Below are 17,736 nucleotides of genomic sequence, written 5' to 3' on the forward strand. Positions count from 1 at the left end.
AGTCGCAGGGCCCTCCGTCTTACCTGGAGCAAGCGGGACCCCAAAGTCTGCCGACACCCTTTCAACAGTCCTCAACAATAAGTCACATACTCCGGTCCCCCCAGGACCAATACATAAGAAGTCATCTAGGTAATGAATAACTGAACTACACCCAGAGACATCCTTAACCACCCACTCCAAAAAAGAACTAAAGGCCTCAAAATAAGCACATGACAAAGAACAACCCATCGGTAAACATCGATCAACAAAAAATTCCCCGTCCCAACAACAACCCAACAAACGCAAACTGGTTGGGTGAACTGGCAGCAAACGGAATGCCGATTCAATATCAGTCTTTGCCAACCTGGCCCCTTTTCCAAACCGCTTCACCCACTGGACAGCCGCGTCAAACGATGTATAAACCACTGAACAGATGTCAGGGTCAATGCCATCATTGACCGACGCCCCTTTTGGAAAGGATAAATGGTGTATAAGACGAAACTTGTTCGCCTCCTTTTTTGGCACCACCCCCAATGGAGAGACTATCAAATCTGGCCATGGTGCCGACCCAAAAGGTCCAGCCATACGACCCAGCTGCACCTCCTTACGCAGTTTATCCTGCACCACCTCTGGATGCTCCCTTGCAGACTTCAAATTCCTCCTCAAGCCCCCTGAAACCTGCACGTCGGAAGGTATCTTAAAACCTTCCCTAAACCCCTCCTCCAACAACACGGCTGTCTGCTGATCAGGATACCTACGCAGATAGCCCAGCATCCTTTCCAGCCGAACTGGTGTCTCCCCCTTTTGAATTACCGTCCCGTGACTTCCCTCTGAAGCATTTATTTGCCCCATGGGTCCCTCCACACGAGGAACATTCATGTTTAAATTTGCATTTTGCCCCAAAACGACATGACCCGTCATTAAAGGCGAAGCAGAGTCCCTTCTGCATGGCCGTCCCATTTGTGGCCTCCCTCGGCCCCCCCCCCGTCCCCACGAAAGGGCTGCCCACTTTTTGTGGGAGCCGTCACCTTTAACCATAAAGCAATATCCTTATGGTCCCAACGTATGTTAGGGCGAACAGCCTTCCTCTGCCTAAACTGCTCATCGTACCTGAGCCAAGCCAAGCCCCCATACACACGGTATGCCTCTCCTATCGCATCCATGTAACAAAACAAGCCTGAACAATTGTCAGGTGCCTTCTCCCCAATCACACTAGCTAAAATAGCAAATGCTTGCAGCCAGTTCGTGAATGACCGCGGTATCAGCCGATACCGCCGCCGTTCCTCCTCCTCCTTCTCCTCCTTACGGGGCCTATCCAGATGAAAACGCTCTAAAGGGAGCAAGGAAAATATATCAACGTATTCCCCTTTCCAAATCTTCTCCCTCACCTCCTGCTTCAGGTGGGCCCCCAATGGCCCCTCAAAGCATACATACACCTCCCCTTTTGCAGTGTCACTGAGCCTCCCACTCTCCTCCTGCGTCCCCACACTGCCCCCTTCTGCCCCTGCACTACTGCTACTTTGCTCACCGCCGGGTGCCGGCACCCCGCTGCTCACCGGCACCCCGCTGCTCACCGGCACCCCACTGCTAATCGGCACCCCACTGCTAATCGGCACACTATTACTGCCTGGCACACTAATGCTAGCTGGTGTGCCCGCATTCTGCGGCACCCATGCTGCCGCCGGGGACGGCCCCGCCCCCTGCCGCAAACCCACCAACTAATCTGCAAAACCACTCAATAATTCAGTAAAACCTCTACTCATTTCCCCTTGGAGGGCTAACCCTCCCCCCCCCTGACTCTGCGCTAAAGCATTAACAGACATAGAGACAGACTCACCAGGCTGCCTGGGGGCTGTGAACCCAGCAGCCGCAGGTCCAGTGTCCTGACGAACTCCAGCCAATGAGGAAGGACCAGGTATTTCTCCATCAACTGCTGACGCTGCCATCTCTCTTCTCCTGTCATCCCGACCCTCAGGTACAGCACCAGCCGGCGTGACCTCGTTGGAGGCGGAGCCAGCCGTGCGCCTCTCGCTCCGTGTACCAGGCCTGCGGTCCTCAGCCTGTACTTCTGCCCCCCTGGCACGACTCACCCCGCGCTGGGCAGCAGCATGCCCCGCATGCCCCACCGCACCAGGTCCAGTACCACGCAACGCCGGATCTTCTTGCACGTGGGGGGGACCCCCCCCGCGCGGGGGGTTCCGCCTGCTGGTCGGATTCCTCCCAGACCTGGTCCTGCGGGCGGAAGGTGCCCGGCCCGCAGCCTGGCCTGGAGGGTCCCTAACGGGGCTCCGTGAACAGCGCTGAACCCTGGGGGACACAGATGGGCTAAAGCGCTCCGGAGGCCTGGACCTCCGAGGCCGTGCACCCGCTGGAGCAGCCTCCTGCGTTGCTGCTCCCAGTCCCCCCAGCAGACCTGACATCTGCTGCTGCAGCCACGCAGCCCCTCTGGTGCCAGCTGCCTCCCTGAGGGCAGCCAGCGCAGCGGATACCTCCGCATCAGCGTTGCCTGGGGAAGCCATGGGAGATGTCACGCTGCTTAGCTGTTGAGAAAATCTCCCAGTGACCCCTATTTCCTGCCTGAACCCTGCTTATAAACCCCTCCAACACCCCATTAAGCCACTCCCCTTATGACCCTCTCCTTAGACACCCCTCCTATGACTAACCTGCTAGTCAGCTCCCTACAAACCCTGTCAGGGGAGCCTACCCCCAGGCTTTGCCTCCAGTCCGGCTCCTACATGAGTGCAATGTACAGATGGCCGTGAAGTAACCACGGACTTCATAGCCTTGTAGCAACTCCTACAAACCATGGCTCCAACCCTTGGATGCTATTGGCTGATATCAAACACAAATCAGCTGGGCCCCTCCATAAGACCTTGAGCAGGTGGCTAGTACTCCCCCCCCACCCCCACCCCAACACACATACACACTCTTGGCACCACTAGACCATCATGTGTCTTACTCGTTCATTTGTTATATCGATCTGTCTTACCCTCTGCCTTGTATTTTTCAGCCAACATATCCAGAACAGGAACTTTAATGCCTGTAAAGAGAGATAAAGTAAGTTATTAATGTATATTATCTACTTTCCTCTGTAGTCTTCTGTATTTTATATCCTGTGTGAAGTCTCTCCAAATACTTGTCTTGTAAGGGGCAAATGTGACAGATTGCATTTAAGTTTCAATATGCACTTCAGAATGAACAGACTTTTATCCAAGAATTAAACAATTAAGGGCAGTGGCGCTTGCAGGGGGGGGGGGGCTCTGAGTACCCAGAAACCCCCCAGAAGTCTAAGGTAAGGGCCCTAGACTGAAAGCTGTGGGTCCCCAATTTCCATGGGTACAAGAATTTTGAAAACCAGGAACTCGGGAACCAGAGATGTCTGACTTCAAAGCAGTGGTCCCCATCCAAGCCTTTTAATTGCTCTTCCCAGTCAGATATTTCAGGTTCTGTCTGACTTAGAGTTTTTCTGGGGGTATATTCCAAAAGCTGGGACTCTCCCCCTTTGATTGACACTAGTAGCTTGTCTCTACTGTTCCCAGAACCAGAGATATCAGCCTTCCAGCAGCTGGTTACTGCTCCAGCTCCATACACCTGGTATGTAGTTTTATATACTCGTTGGCGGATTGCTCTGCCTCCTGAACTCTGATCCCCTAGTCCCTAGGACCATTTGGTAGGTGGGATTCTCTAGTTTTTAATTCCATTAAAATCTAAGAAATCTATTTCTGGGAACTGGAGATATCTGCAGTAAAGCAAGCTGTCCTCCCACCAGAAAATTATGAATAATAAGCCCACTCCACTATACACCCCTCTTCTGCGTATTACACATCCTCTACCACCCTGGAAGTTATGTATCAGGGCCCCTTCATTTAGCCCAATGCCCCCTTCTCCCACCCCATCCCCCACCATCTGTGCAGTAAAGGGGTAATTAGTGGAAATTACTGATCCAGGTCCTACATGCTGAGCGGTTGATATAATACCCCCTACCACCCGCGGGATACCCTTTGAGAAAGGCGCTGTAGCGCCGAAACAGCCCGTCAGGGTAATGGTTTGTCCCACGGCTGCTGCCATACTGTTACAGATCCATGCTGTACTCTTGTAGATCTGCTGCTGTCCGTGATCAGTATAATGGCCTTACATTTTTTCTTCAATAAATGTGTGCTTTTTTGATACTTATATAATGTGGATGTGCTGGTCCTATCAAGACTGTAAAAAATGTTTTGGACCTGGTAAGTTTCTATTGAATAGTGTGCATTTCTCATAAAAAAAAATAATAATAATTGGACCCAGGTCAGCGTTGGTGTAAAAGGGGTCAACCCAGGTCCAGTAACACTGGTCTCCTACCCAGGTCCTGACCAGGGTTGAACACTGGTTGGACCTGGGTCGTGGGCGGTGTAAATGGTACCAACCCAGGTTGGGACATCTGGGTAGTGCTGAAAGGATACCAGAAGTGCTGGACGCCTTTCCACAGTGCGCTGCAGTGGCAAAAGACAGCAGCCAGGAAGGATACGGGCAGTGCACACAGAAATCATAATTGGATAATTGGATGCAGTATAATTTATATTATTATTATTATATATATTTTTTTTTGGGGGGGGGAGCACATGGGAGATTCGGTCTGCTGCTGCAGTGGCAGGGGCTGGGGAGAGCACATGGGTGATGCTGCACTTTTATACCGCTGTGTGTGCTTTAGCAGTGAATAAAACTTTTTGAAAAATATTTTGCTAAATAAAAAAGAAAACATTTTTCAGTGCTAACTTGTCATGTCTTTTAATTTTTATTTTAAATCATTGAGGGAAAGTTGGATGGCAGTTTATCCTAAAATGGACATTTTTAATGTCATCCATAGGGAAAAGCAGTGCTGACCCAGGTTCAGTGTAAACGGTGCAGACCTGGGTCCGACCTGGGTCACAGTGCTGTGTAAATGGGGTATGAAGCTGGGTCCAACCCTGGAAACTCCCATGTTCAAAGACCAGGGTCCGACCAGGGATTTTGGTGTAAAAGGGGTATATAATACTTTAACTGACCCGGCCTGTGAGACCTCTGGCGTGTTGAAGCCCAGATGCACGGCGTGCAGAGAACGCTATACTATTGAGCCTAAAATCCTGTGCCCGGGAAGAAGGACTGCAAGAGGCGATTAGCCGTAGGACTGCTAACCTGAGAGGCGATGGAACGGGTAGATATGCTGGGCAGCTGCTGAGGAAAGCCAGGTCCCTGATCTATGACACGGCGGGCGGTGAAGTGTGATGATGGGAGCAGCTGACAGGCGGAAGTTGCCGCATGCCGAGGTCAGGCGCACAGTGGACGCCGCGTGTAGGAGACGGCCGGAGAGGTGGACCAGGCTGGTGGACCACGCAAAGCTCCAGAGGGATGAGAGCCGGGATCCCGGTCTATGAAGCAGCAAGCACTGGTGTGTGACTGGGAGAGTGGCTGGGCACTGGTGCATAGCAGACACCGTGGACAGGAGACAGCCGGAGAGTGACCCCAGATAAAGGGAGAGTCCGGGCTGGAGACGGCAACAAACCCTGCAGGATATTTGTGGCCAGCAAAAGTATCAGGTACTGGGGCATGCCAGAGGGGAGTGACTGTGTGGAACTAAATAATACAAATATACCTAAACCCCTGGAGGGAGCCCAGTGCCTGTGTGGTCACCTGAGACATACCGCAGGTTCAGATAAGTGGGGCACACTCCTACACCGAAGTACAACAAGTACTGTCCTAAGGAATATACTGTACTGAAATGGGAAAAACAGGGCAAGCAGCAGCAGCTGCTAAATTAGAAAGATTTGCAAGAAGCAATAACAAGTCCCTAAATGTGGAAACCCGTGAATCTCTGTCACCAGGTACATCTGCTCCATCTAAATCCACTCTAGCAGACCCAGTACCGGAAGCTACATTTCAGAAATTGCTGGAAGCCATAAATGACAGTGAGGAAAGACTGAGTGGCAAGATTGAGCAAACCCATAATGAAATCATTTTACTGAGACCATCGGTACAGAGTGTTCAGGCGAGGGTTAATGAGGCAGAGACCAGAGTATCACAACTGGAGGATATTCAAGGGCCTATGGAGGCACAAATCAAAAAAATAACAGGGGCAGTAACAAGTGTTCAAAGCCAGATGGCAGAGATGGAGGGGTGCCTGGATAACAGGTATACCGGAGAAAACAGAGGGGGACAATACTGAAATGTGGTTTGAGACTTGGTTGATAGACTAGTTTGGAAAAAAGGCATTTACAGCACAATTTTGTGTGGAGAGGGCTCATCGGGTACCAATGAAAGCCCAACCCCCAGGTGCCCCTGCCAGGACAATGATAGCGAAGCTGCTCAATTATAGGGAACGGGACAGTGTAATTCGTAGGTCCAGGAGTCATAGTCTGTCAATCAATGGGAGTACCACAATGGTGTTCCCAGATTTTGCTAGGGAGGTTCAGAAAGAGAGAATGAAGTTTGTGAACGTCAAGAGAAGATTAAGGGAGTTAAACATCCAGTACTCCATGATGTTCCCAGTAAAATGAAGGATAATTGTGGATGGATGGACAGACTAGATTCTATACTAGCCCAGAAGAAGCGTGTTATGGTGTGGAATCGAATTATGCTCATATGTACAGTTGTGAGTTTTTCCTTTTTTTTTTTTTTTTTTTTTGTATTATTTGTGTCATTCTCTCCAAATTTATACTGAAGATTGAAAACGCCAGAGGGCTCACTCGTGAGTGATCATTTAGAATAAATATTGCCCAAGTGATAGGTGTGAAATACATAAATGTAAGGAAATGATGATTATTGTGAATAAAGAGACGTGGGGGTGGGGGGGGGTTGGGTATAAGGTATACTACAGGAGGGGGGAGGGGATTTGTCTAAAGTTAAAGTATGGAAGGTGTTGCCTAAAAAACAGTATACAATGAATGAAAATAAAAGATGGTGAAGATAGTGCACTGGAACGTGCGAGGATTAAATGACAGGATTAAAAGGGCTACGGTGATGAATCACAATAAACAATGTGGGGCACAAGTGATATGTCTGGGGGAAACACATTTAATGGGGGGAAAAACAAAGCCCTAGAAAGGGTGTGGGTTGTCAGTATGTACCACTCCTGCTTCTCAAATGCTGCTAGAGGAGTCTCTGTATTGTTCTATAAAAATACTCCATTCAAATGTAAAAGTCAGGACATTGATTGTAGGGTTAGATATATATCCCTACAAGGCCAATTATGTAATATGCAAGTATGTGTACTGGCAGTTTATATCCCACCGCCATTCCAATATGAAGTATTGAGAAGGGCGGTAGAATTTGCTGCCAAATCTGAGGGGGCCGCAGTATTGTGCTTAGGGTATATGCATAATGTCCTCAATCCCAGCTTAGATAGATGGAGGTAAAAGTAGAGGAAATAAGGGATTACACCATTTTATAGAAGATATTGGATGGAAAGATTGGTGGATGGAGAAGCACCCTAAAATGAATACCTACTCATGTTACTCCCATTCATAGATTTATTTATTTATTTATTAACAGTGTCTTATATAGCGCAGCATATTCCATTGCGCTTTACAAAGGAGACAGTGATACAACAAACAGGGTATTTACAGACAGTCAGAGGTAGGAGGGCCCTGCTCGCAAGCTTACAATCTATAGGGAAATAGGCATTGATACATAAGGATAGATACTGTATTCTTTATTGCATCGATTCCACCAGAATGCAAGGTTCTATGACTGGTTCTGGAATGTGATAAACTGCCTGAAGAGATGAGTTTTCAGGGAACGCTTATAGATTTGGAGACTGGAGGAGAGTCTTATTGTGCTTGGGAGGGCATTCCACAGAGTGGGTACAGCCCGAAGAAAGTCCTGCAGTCAGGAATGGGAGTGAGTAATGAGTGTGGATGAGAGACGCAGATCTTGGGAGGAGCGTAGAGGTCGTGTTGGATGATATTTTGAGATAAGAGAAGATATGTATGTTGGTGTAGTTTGGTTTATGGCTTTGTGTGTAAGTAAAATAATTTTGTATTGAATACGGTAGAATACAGGTAACCAATGAAGTGACTGACAGAGTAGCTTTGCAGACGATGAATGTCTGGCTAGGAAGATTAGCCTCGCAGCTGCATTCATGATGGACTGTAGTGGTGAGAGTCTGTATTGGGAAGGCCAATAAGGAGACTATTGCAATAATCAATGCGTGAGATGATGAGAGCATGGATTAGAGTTTTTGCAGTGTCTTGTGTAAGGTAAGGGCAACTTTTAAATATGTTTTTTAGGTGCATGCAGCATGATTTTGAGACAGATTGAATGTGGGGTACAAAGGAAAGTTCTGAGTCAAGGATAACGCCTAGGTAGCGAGCTTGAGAGGTAGGAATGATTGTCATCTTCTCAACAGAAATAGAGATATCAGGTTGGTACCTACTTTTTATTGGCGAAAATATAATTTATTCTGTTTTTGAGATATTAAATTTGAGGTGGTGAGATGACATCCAGGATGAAACAGCAGAAAGGCATTCAGAGACACGGCTCAATACAGATGGGGACAGGTCCGGGGAGGATAGGTAGAGCTGAGTATCATCTGCATACAGATGATACTGAAATCCAAAGGAGCTGGTTAGTTTGCCAAGAGATGAGTTATAGATTGAGAAAAGCAGAGGACCTAAAACTGAACCCTGAGGTACTCATACTGAAAGAGGTAGCGAATAGGAGGTAGAATCAGAGAAAAGAACACTAAAGGAGCATTTAGATAGGTAGGATGAGAACCAATAGAGGGCTGTGTCTTTAAGACCTATGGATTGTAGTGTTTGTATGAGAAGTGTGTGGTCAACAGTGTCAAAAGCAGCAGAGAGATCTAGAAGAATTAGTAGTGAATAGTGGCCTTTAGACTTAGCAGTGACCAGATCATTCACAACTTTAGTCAGTACTGTCTCTGTGGAGTGTTGGGCATGAAAGCCTGACTGATGCGGGCCCATTAAGTTGTGCGAGTTAAGAAAGTGTGTGAGGCGAGTGTAGGCAAGTCTTTCAAGTAGTTTGGAGGTCCATGGAAGTTGAGACCTGAGGTCCATGGTAGTTTGAGAGAGAGCTTGGATCAGAATTCTGTTTTTTTCAGAATCGGAGTAATAACTGCGTGTTTCAACAATGAAGGAAAGACACCAGTAGAGAAAGAGAGGTTACAGATTTTAGTTAAGATTGGAATGAGCACAGGAGACAGAGATTTACTTATTTGCGAGGGTATAGGTTCAAGAGGAGAGGTTGTAGAGTGGGATGAAGAGAAAAGTGCAGATACTTCATCTTCATTTGTGGGATCAAATGAAGTAAATGCGTCAGAGGGCTCAGGTATGGAATTGAGCATATCACCAACTGAGTTGGAGCATACCAATTCATCTCTTATCTTGTCAATCTTATCCCTGAAGTAGGAAGCAAGATCTTGTGCATGGATAGTGGTTGGTGTCTTGGGAGAGGGAGGGTTGAGAAGGGATGTAAATGTATTAAAAAGACGTTTTGGGTTAGAAGCTTGATCAGAAATAAGAGTTTGGAAATATGTTTGTTTGGCAGTTTCCAGGGCATAACTATAGGACTGGTAGATATTCTTTTATGCAAAGAAATCTATTGGACTGTGAGATTTATGCAATATACGCTCAGCTTTGCGTGAGCTATTTTGTAGGTGTCTCGTTAATTTAGAGTGCCACGGTTGGCGTCTAGGCCTACGTGGAGTGTGGTGGGTAACTGGAGCCACTTCATCAAGGGCTGTTTAGAGGGTTAGGTTTAGGTGTGATACCGCCATCTCAGGAGTAGTGAATGCAGAAATAGGAGCAAGCTGTTGTTGCAGTGAGGAGGAGAGTACATGAAAATCAATATCATTAATATTTCTGCGGGCTTGAGGTGGATTAAAGGATTTCAGTGTTTTTGAGTTACAAGTACTAGAGGACAGCATGCAGGTGATAAGGTTGTGATCTGAGAGAGGGAAAGGAGAATTGGTGAATTCCGACACTGAGCACAGCTTAGTGAATATCAGATCAAGACAGTGGCCATCCCGATGAGTAGAGGAGTCAGTCCATTGGTAGAGGCCAAGGGAGGAGGTTAGAGAGAGTTGTTTAGAGGCATGAGCAGCAGATTTTGGGCTATCAATAGCAATGTTGAAGTCACCCATGATGATGGATGAGATGTCAGAGGAAAGGAATTGAGGGAGCCAGGCAGACAAATCTTCCAGAAATCGTGTTTTCTGCCCTCGCTGCAACACACAGCGAGAAAGGAGTGTAAGTTCTGATGGAATGTACTTCAAATGATGTGAATGTGAGTGATGGAACCTGTGGTATAACTGTGTATGTGAAGGATTGGGATAGTAATATTCCAACCTTACCTCCTCTGCTGTCACCAGGCCTGGGTGTGTGTGTGAAGTGCAGAGCACCGTGTGACAGGGCTGCAGGGGAGGCTGTGTCTGATTGTGAGAGCCATGTTTCTGTTATAGCCAGCAGGTTGAAGTTGTTTGAAATGAAGAGGTCATTGATGGAGGTTAATTTGTTGCCAACAGAGCGTGCATTCCATAACGCACATTTTAGTGATTTGGGGGATGAAAGGAGGCATTTGATGTTTATGAGGTTAGCTGGATTACTATGTTCCTGAGAGTTAGGTGCCTGCGAGCGGGGCAAGCAGCTGGGGCCTGGATTAAGTGAAATGTCACCAGCTAATAGAAGCAGTAGAGAGAGATAGGTGTAGCTGCAGGTGGTTTGTGAATGTTGTTTCTGGCGACAGTTTGTGGATGTTATTGTCAATGTAGAGAGATATGTAAAAATCTCATGAGTGTTAATAAGAGGGGTGTGGATAATGGAGGCAGAAATGTGTATGAGGGCTGAGCTTCAGGGAGAGAGAGAGAAGAGACTGATTTTGAGAGAAAACCATGGAGAGCGAAGCAGAGCAATAATTTGTAGTACATGGTGTATTTGAACAGTTATATAGGCCGAGCGTTATATTAGGGAAATACGAACAGCTGTTAATACAGCTTATATAATGGTATCCATGTAGCTTTCTCACCGGCTTACTATCTGAAGAAGCCGCTGAACCCCTAAGGAGGCGGGGAAACGCGTCATACCGCTAATTCTGACTGAGCAACCTCATCTCCAGGGTGCCAGAGAAATAGAGCCCTGTTACCTGCAGCAGATCTCCTGGGTTTGGTAACCACACCACCTTCAATCTAACCCGGATCCCGGGCTTCCAGGAACTTTAAAAAGACTGCTGCAACACAGCCCTTAGAACCAGTGCACATACGGCAGGTACAGGGAGATTTCTCCCTTTGGACTTTTATATTTTATTTTTTTATTTCCCCCCTCTCTTCATCTCTAACCTAAGAGAGGGGAACTAAATATATTTTTATACATTTTTATATTTTTTCTTTACATTTTTATTGTGTTTGGCCAGGCAAAATCTAAAATATAAGGGAGCCACTAACCTTCCCCACCTATATATGGGACAAACAGAACAGCTATACCCAACTTATGTTGAATCCACCACACTGGATTTTGTCTGCAACTAATTGTGTTTTTATGGAATTGTATTTTTTATCACTGGCCAGTGTTATATACTATATGTGTATTTCATTTTTAGTTTAGTAAATATTTGCATTAATTTATATATATATATATATATATATATATATATATATATATATATATATATATATATATATATATATATATTGTTTCCAGCGCGTTATATGTTTTTTCTTTATATTAGAAAATAGTTAATACCAGCTTACTGGTGTTGCTATGTAGATATGGCGCGGATGGATGAAACCCTGTTCCCTCATGTTGAGCAAGTGGAATATATGCCCCGGGGAATCTCTGATCACGCACCCATCATGATCAATCTTAAAGAACATACCGAAAAAGGAATGAGGGTGTGTAAATGCCATTCATCATGGTTGGAGCAGATGGGTGCCGGATCAGAGGTTAATACGGGAATGGGAATCATGCATTGAGAATAATGAAGGATCAGCTAACGGGAAGGTTGTGTGGGATGCAGGGAAAGCGTGCATGAGGGGGTCGCTTATAAAAAGAATTGCATATATAAAAAAGCGGGCCAGGGAAAAGAATGTGGAGGCGGAGAGTGAGTAAAGGGCTGGAGAAATAATATTGGCAAGAGAGAACAGAAGAAGCTAAAGTAGAATGGCTAAATGCAAGTGCAATATGGATGGACGAAGTCCAAAAGCAAGAATCCTTTCTAGCACATAATAGATATATAATATACGATAGACCAGGTAGCTATTTGGCACAATTGGTCAGAGAGGACAAAAAATTAAATAATATTGTACAAATCATTAGCGGGGATGGGAAAGTGGTAGATACCACACCTGATAATGCATTTCTGCAGTATTTATAAAAGCTGTATGCCTCTACATCAGTAGACGCAGGGGAAATAAAAAATTTCCTGAGCAAGATACAGATGGGGGCCTCTCACTATTGCTTCACCAGCGCCAGAATCTGGCCGCTAACGATCGCCGGCGGAGAGGCGCCCCATCTGACTGAGACGCGCGTGCGTCTCAGTTTCCCATCGGCGGGGGGCGGGAACCCTGTCCGTCTCCGCTTCAGGGAGACGGACAGGGTTAGGGGGGGCGGCAAGGCGGCGGGGACCCGGGGCGACCAGCGGAGAGCCTCGTTGTAAGGCGACGCGCCTGCATCTCGTGCGCGCGTCCCCTTACAGCGGCTGGCGAATCTTCCGCCATCCCCTGCAAGAGCGAGCGGTGCTCCATCTGTAGAACTACCCAGCCTAAATAAAGGGGGGAGAGGGAGACACTAGAACAACCTTTTTCAGTAGAAGAAGTCAGTCAAGCTATTAATACATATCCGATGGGGAAAGCGCCCGGATGTGATGGGTTACCATCTGAAATATATAAGAAATTCTGTTTTAAAATGGCACCAAAAATGACAGAAATGTTTAATAGGAGTATGCAAAATGGAAAAGTCGCAGAAACAATGAGTGAGGCTGTAATTGTGTTAATCCTAAAAGAGAATAAAGATCCAAGAGCACTAGAGGCATATAGACCGATCTCCTTGATTAACTCGGATGCCAAAATATTAGCCAAGGTGTTGCCAGATAGATTGGAGGGGGTCAGTTTGAATCTCATTCATGATGATCAAACAGGGTTCCGTAGAGACAAAAGTACGGCAAAAAATATCAGGAGGTTCTATGTGAATACACAAATAGAGCTACAACTAGGGGTTGAGCCGGCTATTATATCGCTAGATGCCGCAAAAGCATACGACAGTATAGAATGGGGGTACCTATGGGAGGTGTTAGAAAAATTAAAATTTTGGGGGAAATTTATTAGTTGGATAACAACCCTATATGCTGCACCAAGGGCCAGAGTTCATGTGAATGGCTATGTAACGGATACGTTCCAGCAGGCGAGGGGAACAAGGCAGGGTGCCCATTGTCCCCTGCCTTGTTCAACTTGGCAATAGAGCCATTGGCCTGTGCTCTTATTGAAAATCTGGGATTAAGGGGCCTTGGCCAATTGAAAGAAGGAGGTAAACAATATCACTATATGCCGACGATATGTTGATCTATATTGCTGATCAAAGAGTAGAAATGCCAATCATGCTATCAAGTTTAGAAGAGTTTGGCAGAAGATCTGGGATAAAGATTAATTAGGATAAATCCAATAAAATACCCTTTAGAGGAGAGTGTCCCCGAAACCCGGAACAAGAGGGAACATTAAAATGGGTGGACAGCATGAAATATCTAGGGATACGGATATCAAACAACACTGAGAATTTGGTACTTATGTAGTATCTGGGCGTCCGATTTAGAAATCGCATCGCATCGCATACGACCAAATCGTATGCGATGCGATGGTCAAGATTTTTCCATAGGATTCAATGTTAAAATGGTCTGAGTCCATTTTAACATAGAATTCAATGGGAAAAAGGGGTCCTTTTCCTTTCCCCACTATCCAAGTGGGCATGGAGTTGGATATAAACCTGTGGCGAGCGTAGCGAGCCACCGAGCCCGAAGCGTGGCGAGCGTTTTTAAGAAATATGCGGCCCCTCGCGGGGCACGCTTCGCTCGCCACGCTTCGGGCTCGATGGCTCGCTGCGCTCGCCGCGCTATATAAAATCAACTCTATGCCCACTTGGATAGTGGGGAAATGAACAGGACCTTCTTAACATTGAATCCTATGCAAAATCGCATCGCATCGCATCTGATTGTATGCCTTAAGGTAAGGCATACAATCACAAAATCGGACGCCCAGATACTACATAAGTACCGAGAATTTTATTAAAATGAATGTGGACCCCTTGATTAAATGGTATCAAGGAAAAAAGTAAAACATGGGTGAAACTACCCCTGTCACTGGCAGAATTAATTTAATAAAAATGGTGGTTCTGCCCAAGATGTAATATATACTGTATATACTAGGTGATTCATCGCGCCCTACGGGCGCTCTTCACACCGGCGTAAGGGGCTACGCCCCTTAATTTGTGAACATTTGTATTGTGAGAAATATGGTTAGAATTGTATGAAAGATGCCCTGTATTGCAGCTTCTGGCAGTGGGTGAGGGTCCAGCGTGGCAGCACAGGAGTACCGGACGGTGGCCCTGAGTCAGTGTCTCCTCCTACTGGGTGGGAGTTAGGGTGCATGAGAGCAGGAGGCTGGGATATGAGGCATGATAGGGGTATGTGGGCAACACAGCGTCAGCGATTACCCAGTGGTGGAAGTTACGGTTCAGGAGAGCAGGAAGCTGGGTAGTGATAGGGGTGTGTGGGCATACGGGGGACTAAAGAGGGTGGTGGAAACTGTGCAGCTTCTGCCAGTGGGTGAGGGTCCAGCGTGGCAGCACAGAAATACAGGAGTCAGTGTCTCCTCCGACTGGGTGGGAGTTAGGGTGCATGAGAGCAGGAGGCTGGGCGGTAAAGCATGATAGGGGAATTTGGGCAACACAGGGTGAGCGGGTCTCCACTGGCGGAAGTTACGGGGCAGGAGAACAGGAGGCAGGGCAGTGTCCTCCCACATTGATGGCAAAAGTATTCAACATCGGCCATAAACCATCGATTATTTGAAAATCATTGATGGTCGATGGGCATCCCTAGAACTGGAGGAGGGTGGGGGACAGTATGCAGCTCCCGGCAGTGGGTGAGCGTCTCCTCCCACTGGGAGGGAGTGAGTGTGCATGAGAGCAGGAGGCTGTATAATAGTGGTATGTGGGCAAGACATTGATAAAAGTTGTGGCGCTGGTGCAGAGGGCAGTGGGGAAACCTGCAGTGCGGCAGCCAGGGCCGGATTTCCCACCTAGGGGCGGTACCTGCTTGTGGTGGTACAGGATCCCCCATTGTCACAGGGGTACGTGAAATGCGGGAGCGGGGGCCGCGGTGGTCCGCTGGGGGGTGGAATTGCCGGAAGGGGGTCTGGGGGGTCTGCAAATTGCGGGAGGGGGGGTGGTGTGTGGGGATCTGCGGTTAGCGGGAGGGGGCGGGGGTCCGCAAATCGTGGGCGGGGGCGCGGGGGGGCTTGAATCGTGGGAAGGGGGGTCCGCAAATTGCGGGAGGGGGGTTGTCGGGGTTAGTGAATTGCGGAAGGGGGGGTTGCGGAGGTCCGTGAATTGCGGGAGGGGCGCGTGGGGTGCCGTGAGTCAAGGGGGGGGTGGTGCGGGGGTCCGTGAATCACGGGAGGGGTCATGAATCGCAGGAGGCGGGGGTCGTGGGGGGGCTGCGAATCGCAGGAGGGGGGTGTGGGGGGTTGCCGTGAATTGCATGAGGGGGGCGTGAATCAAGGGAGGGTGGGCGCAGGGGGGTGGTGCGGGGGTCCGTGAATTGCGGGAGGGGGCATGAATCGCGGGAGGGGGGGTCGTGGGGGGTCGTGGGGGGTTCCGAATCGCAGGAAGGGGGTATGGGGGGTGCCGTGAATTGCGTGAGGGGGGCATGAATCGCGGGAGGGGGGGTCCCCGAATGTGTGAATTATGGGGCGGTCACAAATCGGGAGAGGTGCCGAGGGGGCCCGCAAATCGCGGGAGGGGAGCGCTACGGGGGGTTTCGTGAATCGCGGGAGGGGGGGTCGTGAGGGGTTGCGAATCGCAGGAAGGGGGGTGTGGGGGGTGCCGTGAATTGCGTGAGGGGGGCATGAATCGCGGGAGGTGGGGTCCCCGAATGTGTGAATTAGGGGGCGGTCGCAAATCGCGAGAAGTGCCAAGGGGGCCCGCAAATCGCGGGAGGGGGGCGCTACGGGGGGTTCCGTGAATCGCGGGAGGGGGCGGCGCGAATCGCGGGAGGGGGGTCCCAAATCATAGTAGGGGGGGGGGGGGTGCCGTGAATCGCGGGAGGGTGGGTCGCGGGGGGCCCTTTTAATGCCGGGAGGGGGGGTCGCAGGGGTCCCGCGAATCGCGGGAGGGGAGGATGCAGGGGTCCTGCGAATCGCGGGAGGGGGCTTGCGGGAGGGAGGGGTCGCTGGGGTCTCGCGATTTGCGGGAGGGTCGCGGGGGTCCCGCGTTTCGCGGGAGGGGGTGGTCGCGGAGGTCCAGCGAATCGCGGGAGGGGGTGGTCGGGTCTGGGACGGATATTAGACAGCACTTACATCGACAGCCATTACATCGACACCATTAGTTCGACAGCTCAATAGGTCGACATGGTTTTAGGTCGACATACCATTAGGTCGACAGAGTCTATGCCGACAGTCAAAAGGTCGACATGGGTTTTTTCACTGGTTTTTGGCCGAAATGTCGACATAGTCGACATGGACACAGTTTGAAGTGTACCGCAGCCGCTCGCTATGCTTCGGGCACGGTGCCTCGCTGCGCTCGGCACACTATTTTATTCTCCCACCACGCCCTAGTGGATAGTAGGGCATGAAATACCGCCTGTCGGCACATGTCGGCTCAATAAACAGTGAAAAAAAACATGTCGACCTTTTGACTGTCGACATAGACACTGTCGACCTAATGGCAGTGTCGACCTAAAAACATGTCGACCTAATGAGCTGTCGACCTAATGGTGTGTCGACCTAATGGGGGGGGGTTCGCGGGGGTCCCGCGAATCGCGGGAGGGGGGGGTCGCGGGGGTATCGCGACTTGCGGGAGGGTGGAAAGCGGGGGTCCCGCGAATGGCGGGAGGGGGGGTGCGGGGTCCCGCGAATGGCGGGAGGGGGGGTCGCGGGGGTTCCGCAAATCGCGGGAGGGGGGGTCGCGCGAATCGCGGGTTCGCGCGAATCGCGGGAGGGGGGGGTCGCGGGGGTATCGCGACTTGCGGGAGGGTGGAAAGCGGGGGTCCCGCGAATCGTGGGAGGGGGGGTGCGGGGTCCTGCGAATGGCGGGAGGGGGGGTCGCGGGGGTTCCGCGAATCGCGGGAGGGGGGTCGCGGGGGTCCCGCGAATCGTGGGAGGGGGTCGCGGGGGTCCTGCGATTCGCGGGAGGGGGGGGTCGCGGGGTCCCGCGATTCGCGGGAGGGGGGGTCAGGGGGGGTCCCGCGAATCGCGGGAGGGGGGGTCGCGGGGGGGTCCCGCAAATCGCGGGAGGGGGGGTCCCGCGAATCGCGGGAGGGGGGTCGCGGGGGTCCTGGCAGAGGGTAGGGATGTGCAGGAGTGATGGTGGCTGTGGAGTAATGGTGGATGGTGGGCGTGTACTGTAGCCCTGGCTGGGCGGGGGGAGGTGATGTCAAGGGGGTGGAACGTCAGACACATGAAAGTGACACTGTTCTACACAGGAACGTTCTCCACAGGGGTTGAGTGACAGATCTGGCTAAATATATAAGAGATATTTCATATATATATATTTCAACAATCCCCTATATACATCCCAGGTAGGG

General features: G+C 49.6%; 1 protein-coding gene across 1 annotated transcript in view; it reads left to right on the forward strand.

Moving 5' to 3' along the window:
- The window catches only part of LOC146024716 (myosin-IIIb-like), a 493,994-nt gene that overhangs the window by 326,749 nt on the left and 149,509 nt on the right, over positions 1-17,736 (forward strand). The window contains exon 16 of the mRNA XM_083155469.1: positions 2,990-3,036. Coding sequence (XP_083011595.1) covers positions 2,990-3,036 — 47 coding nt within the window. The remainder of the gene's footprint in view (positions 1-2,989; positions 3,037-17,736) is intronic.

Source organism: Crinia signifera, chromosome 1, assembly GCF_055691185.1.
Source record: "Crinia signifera chromosome 1, ASM5569118v1, whole genome shotgun sequence".
In the NCBI taxonomy this organism is placed as follows: Eukaryota; Metazoa; Chordata; class Amphibia; order Anura; family Myobatrachidae; genus Crinia; species Crinia signifera.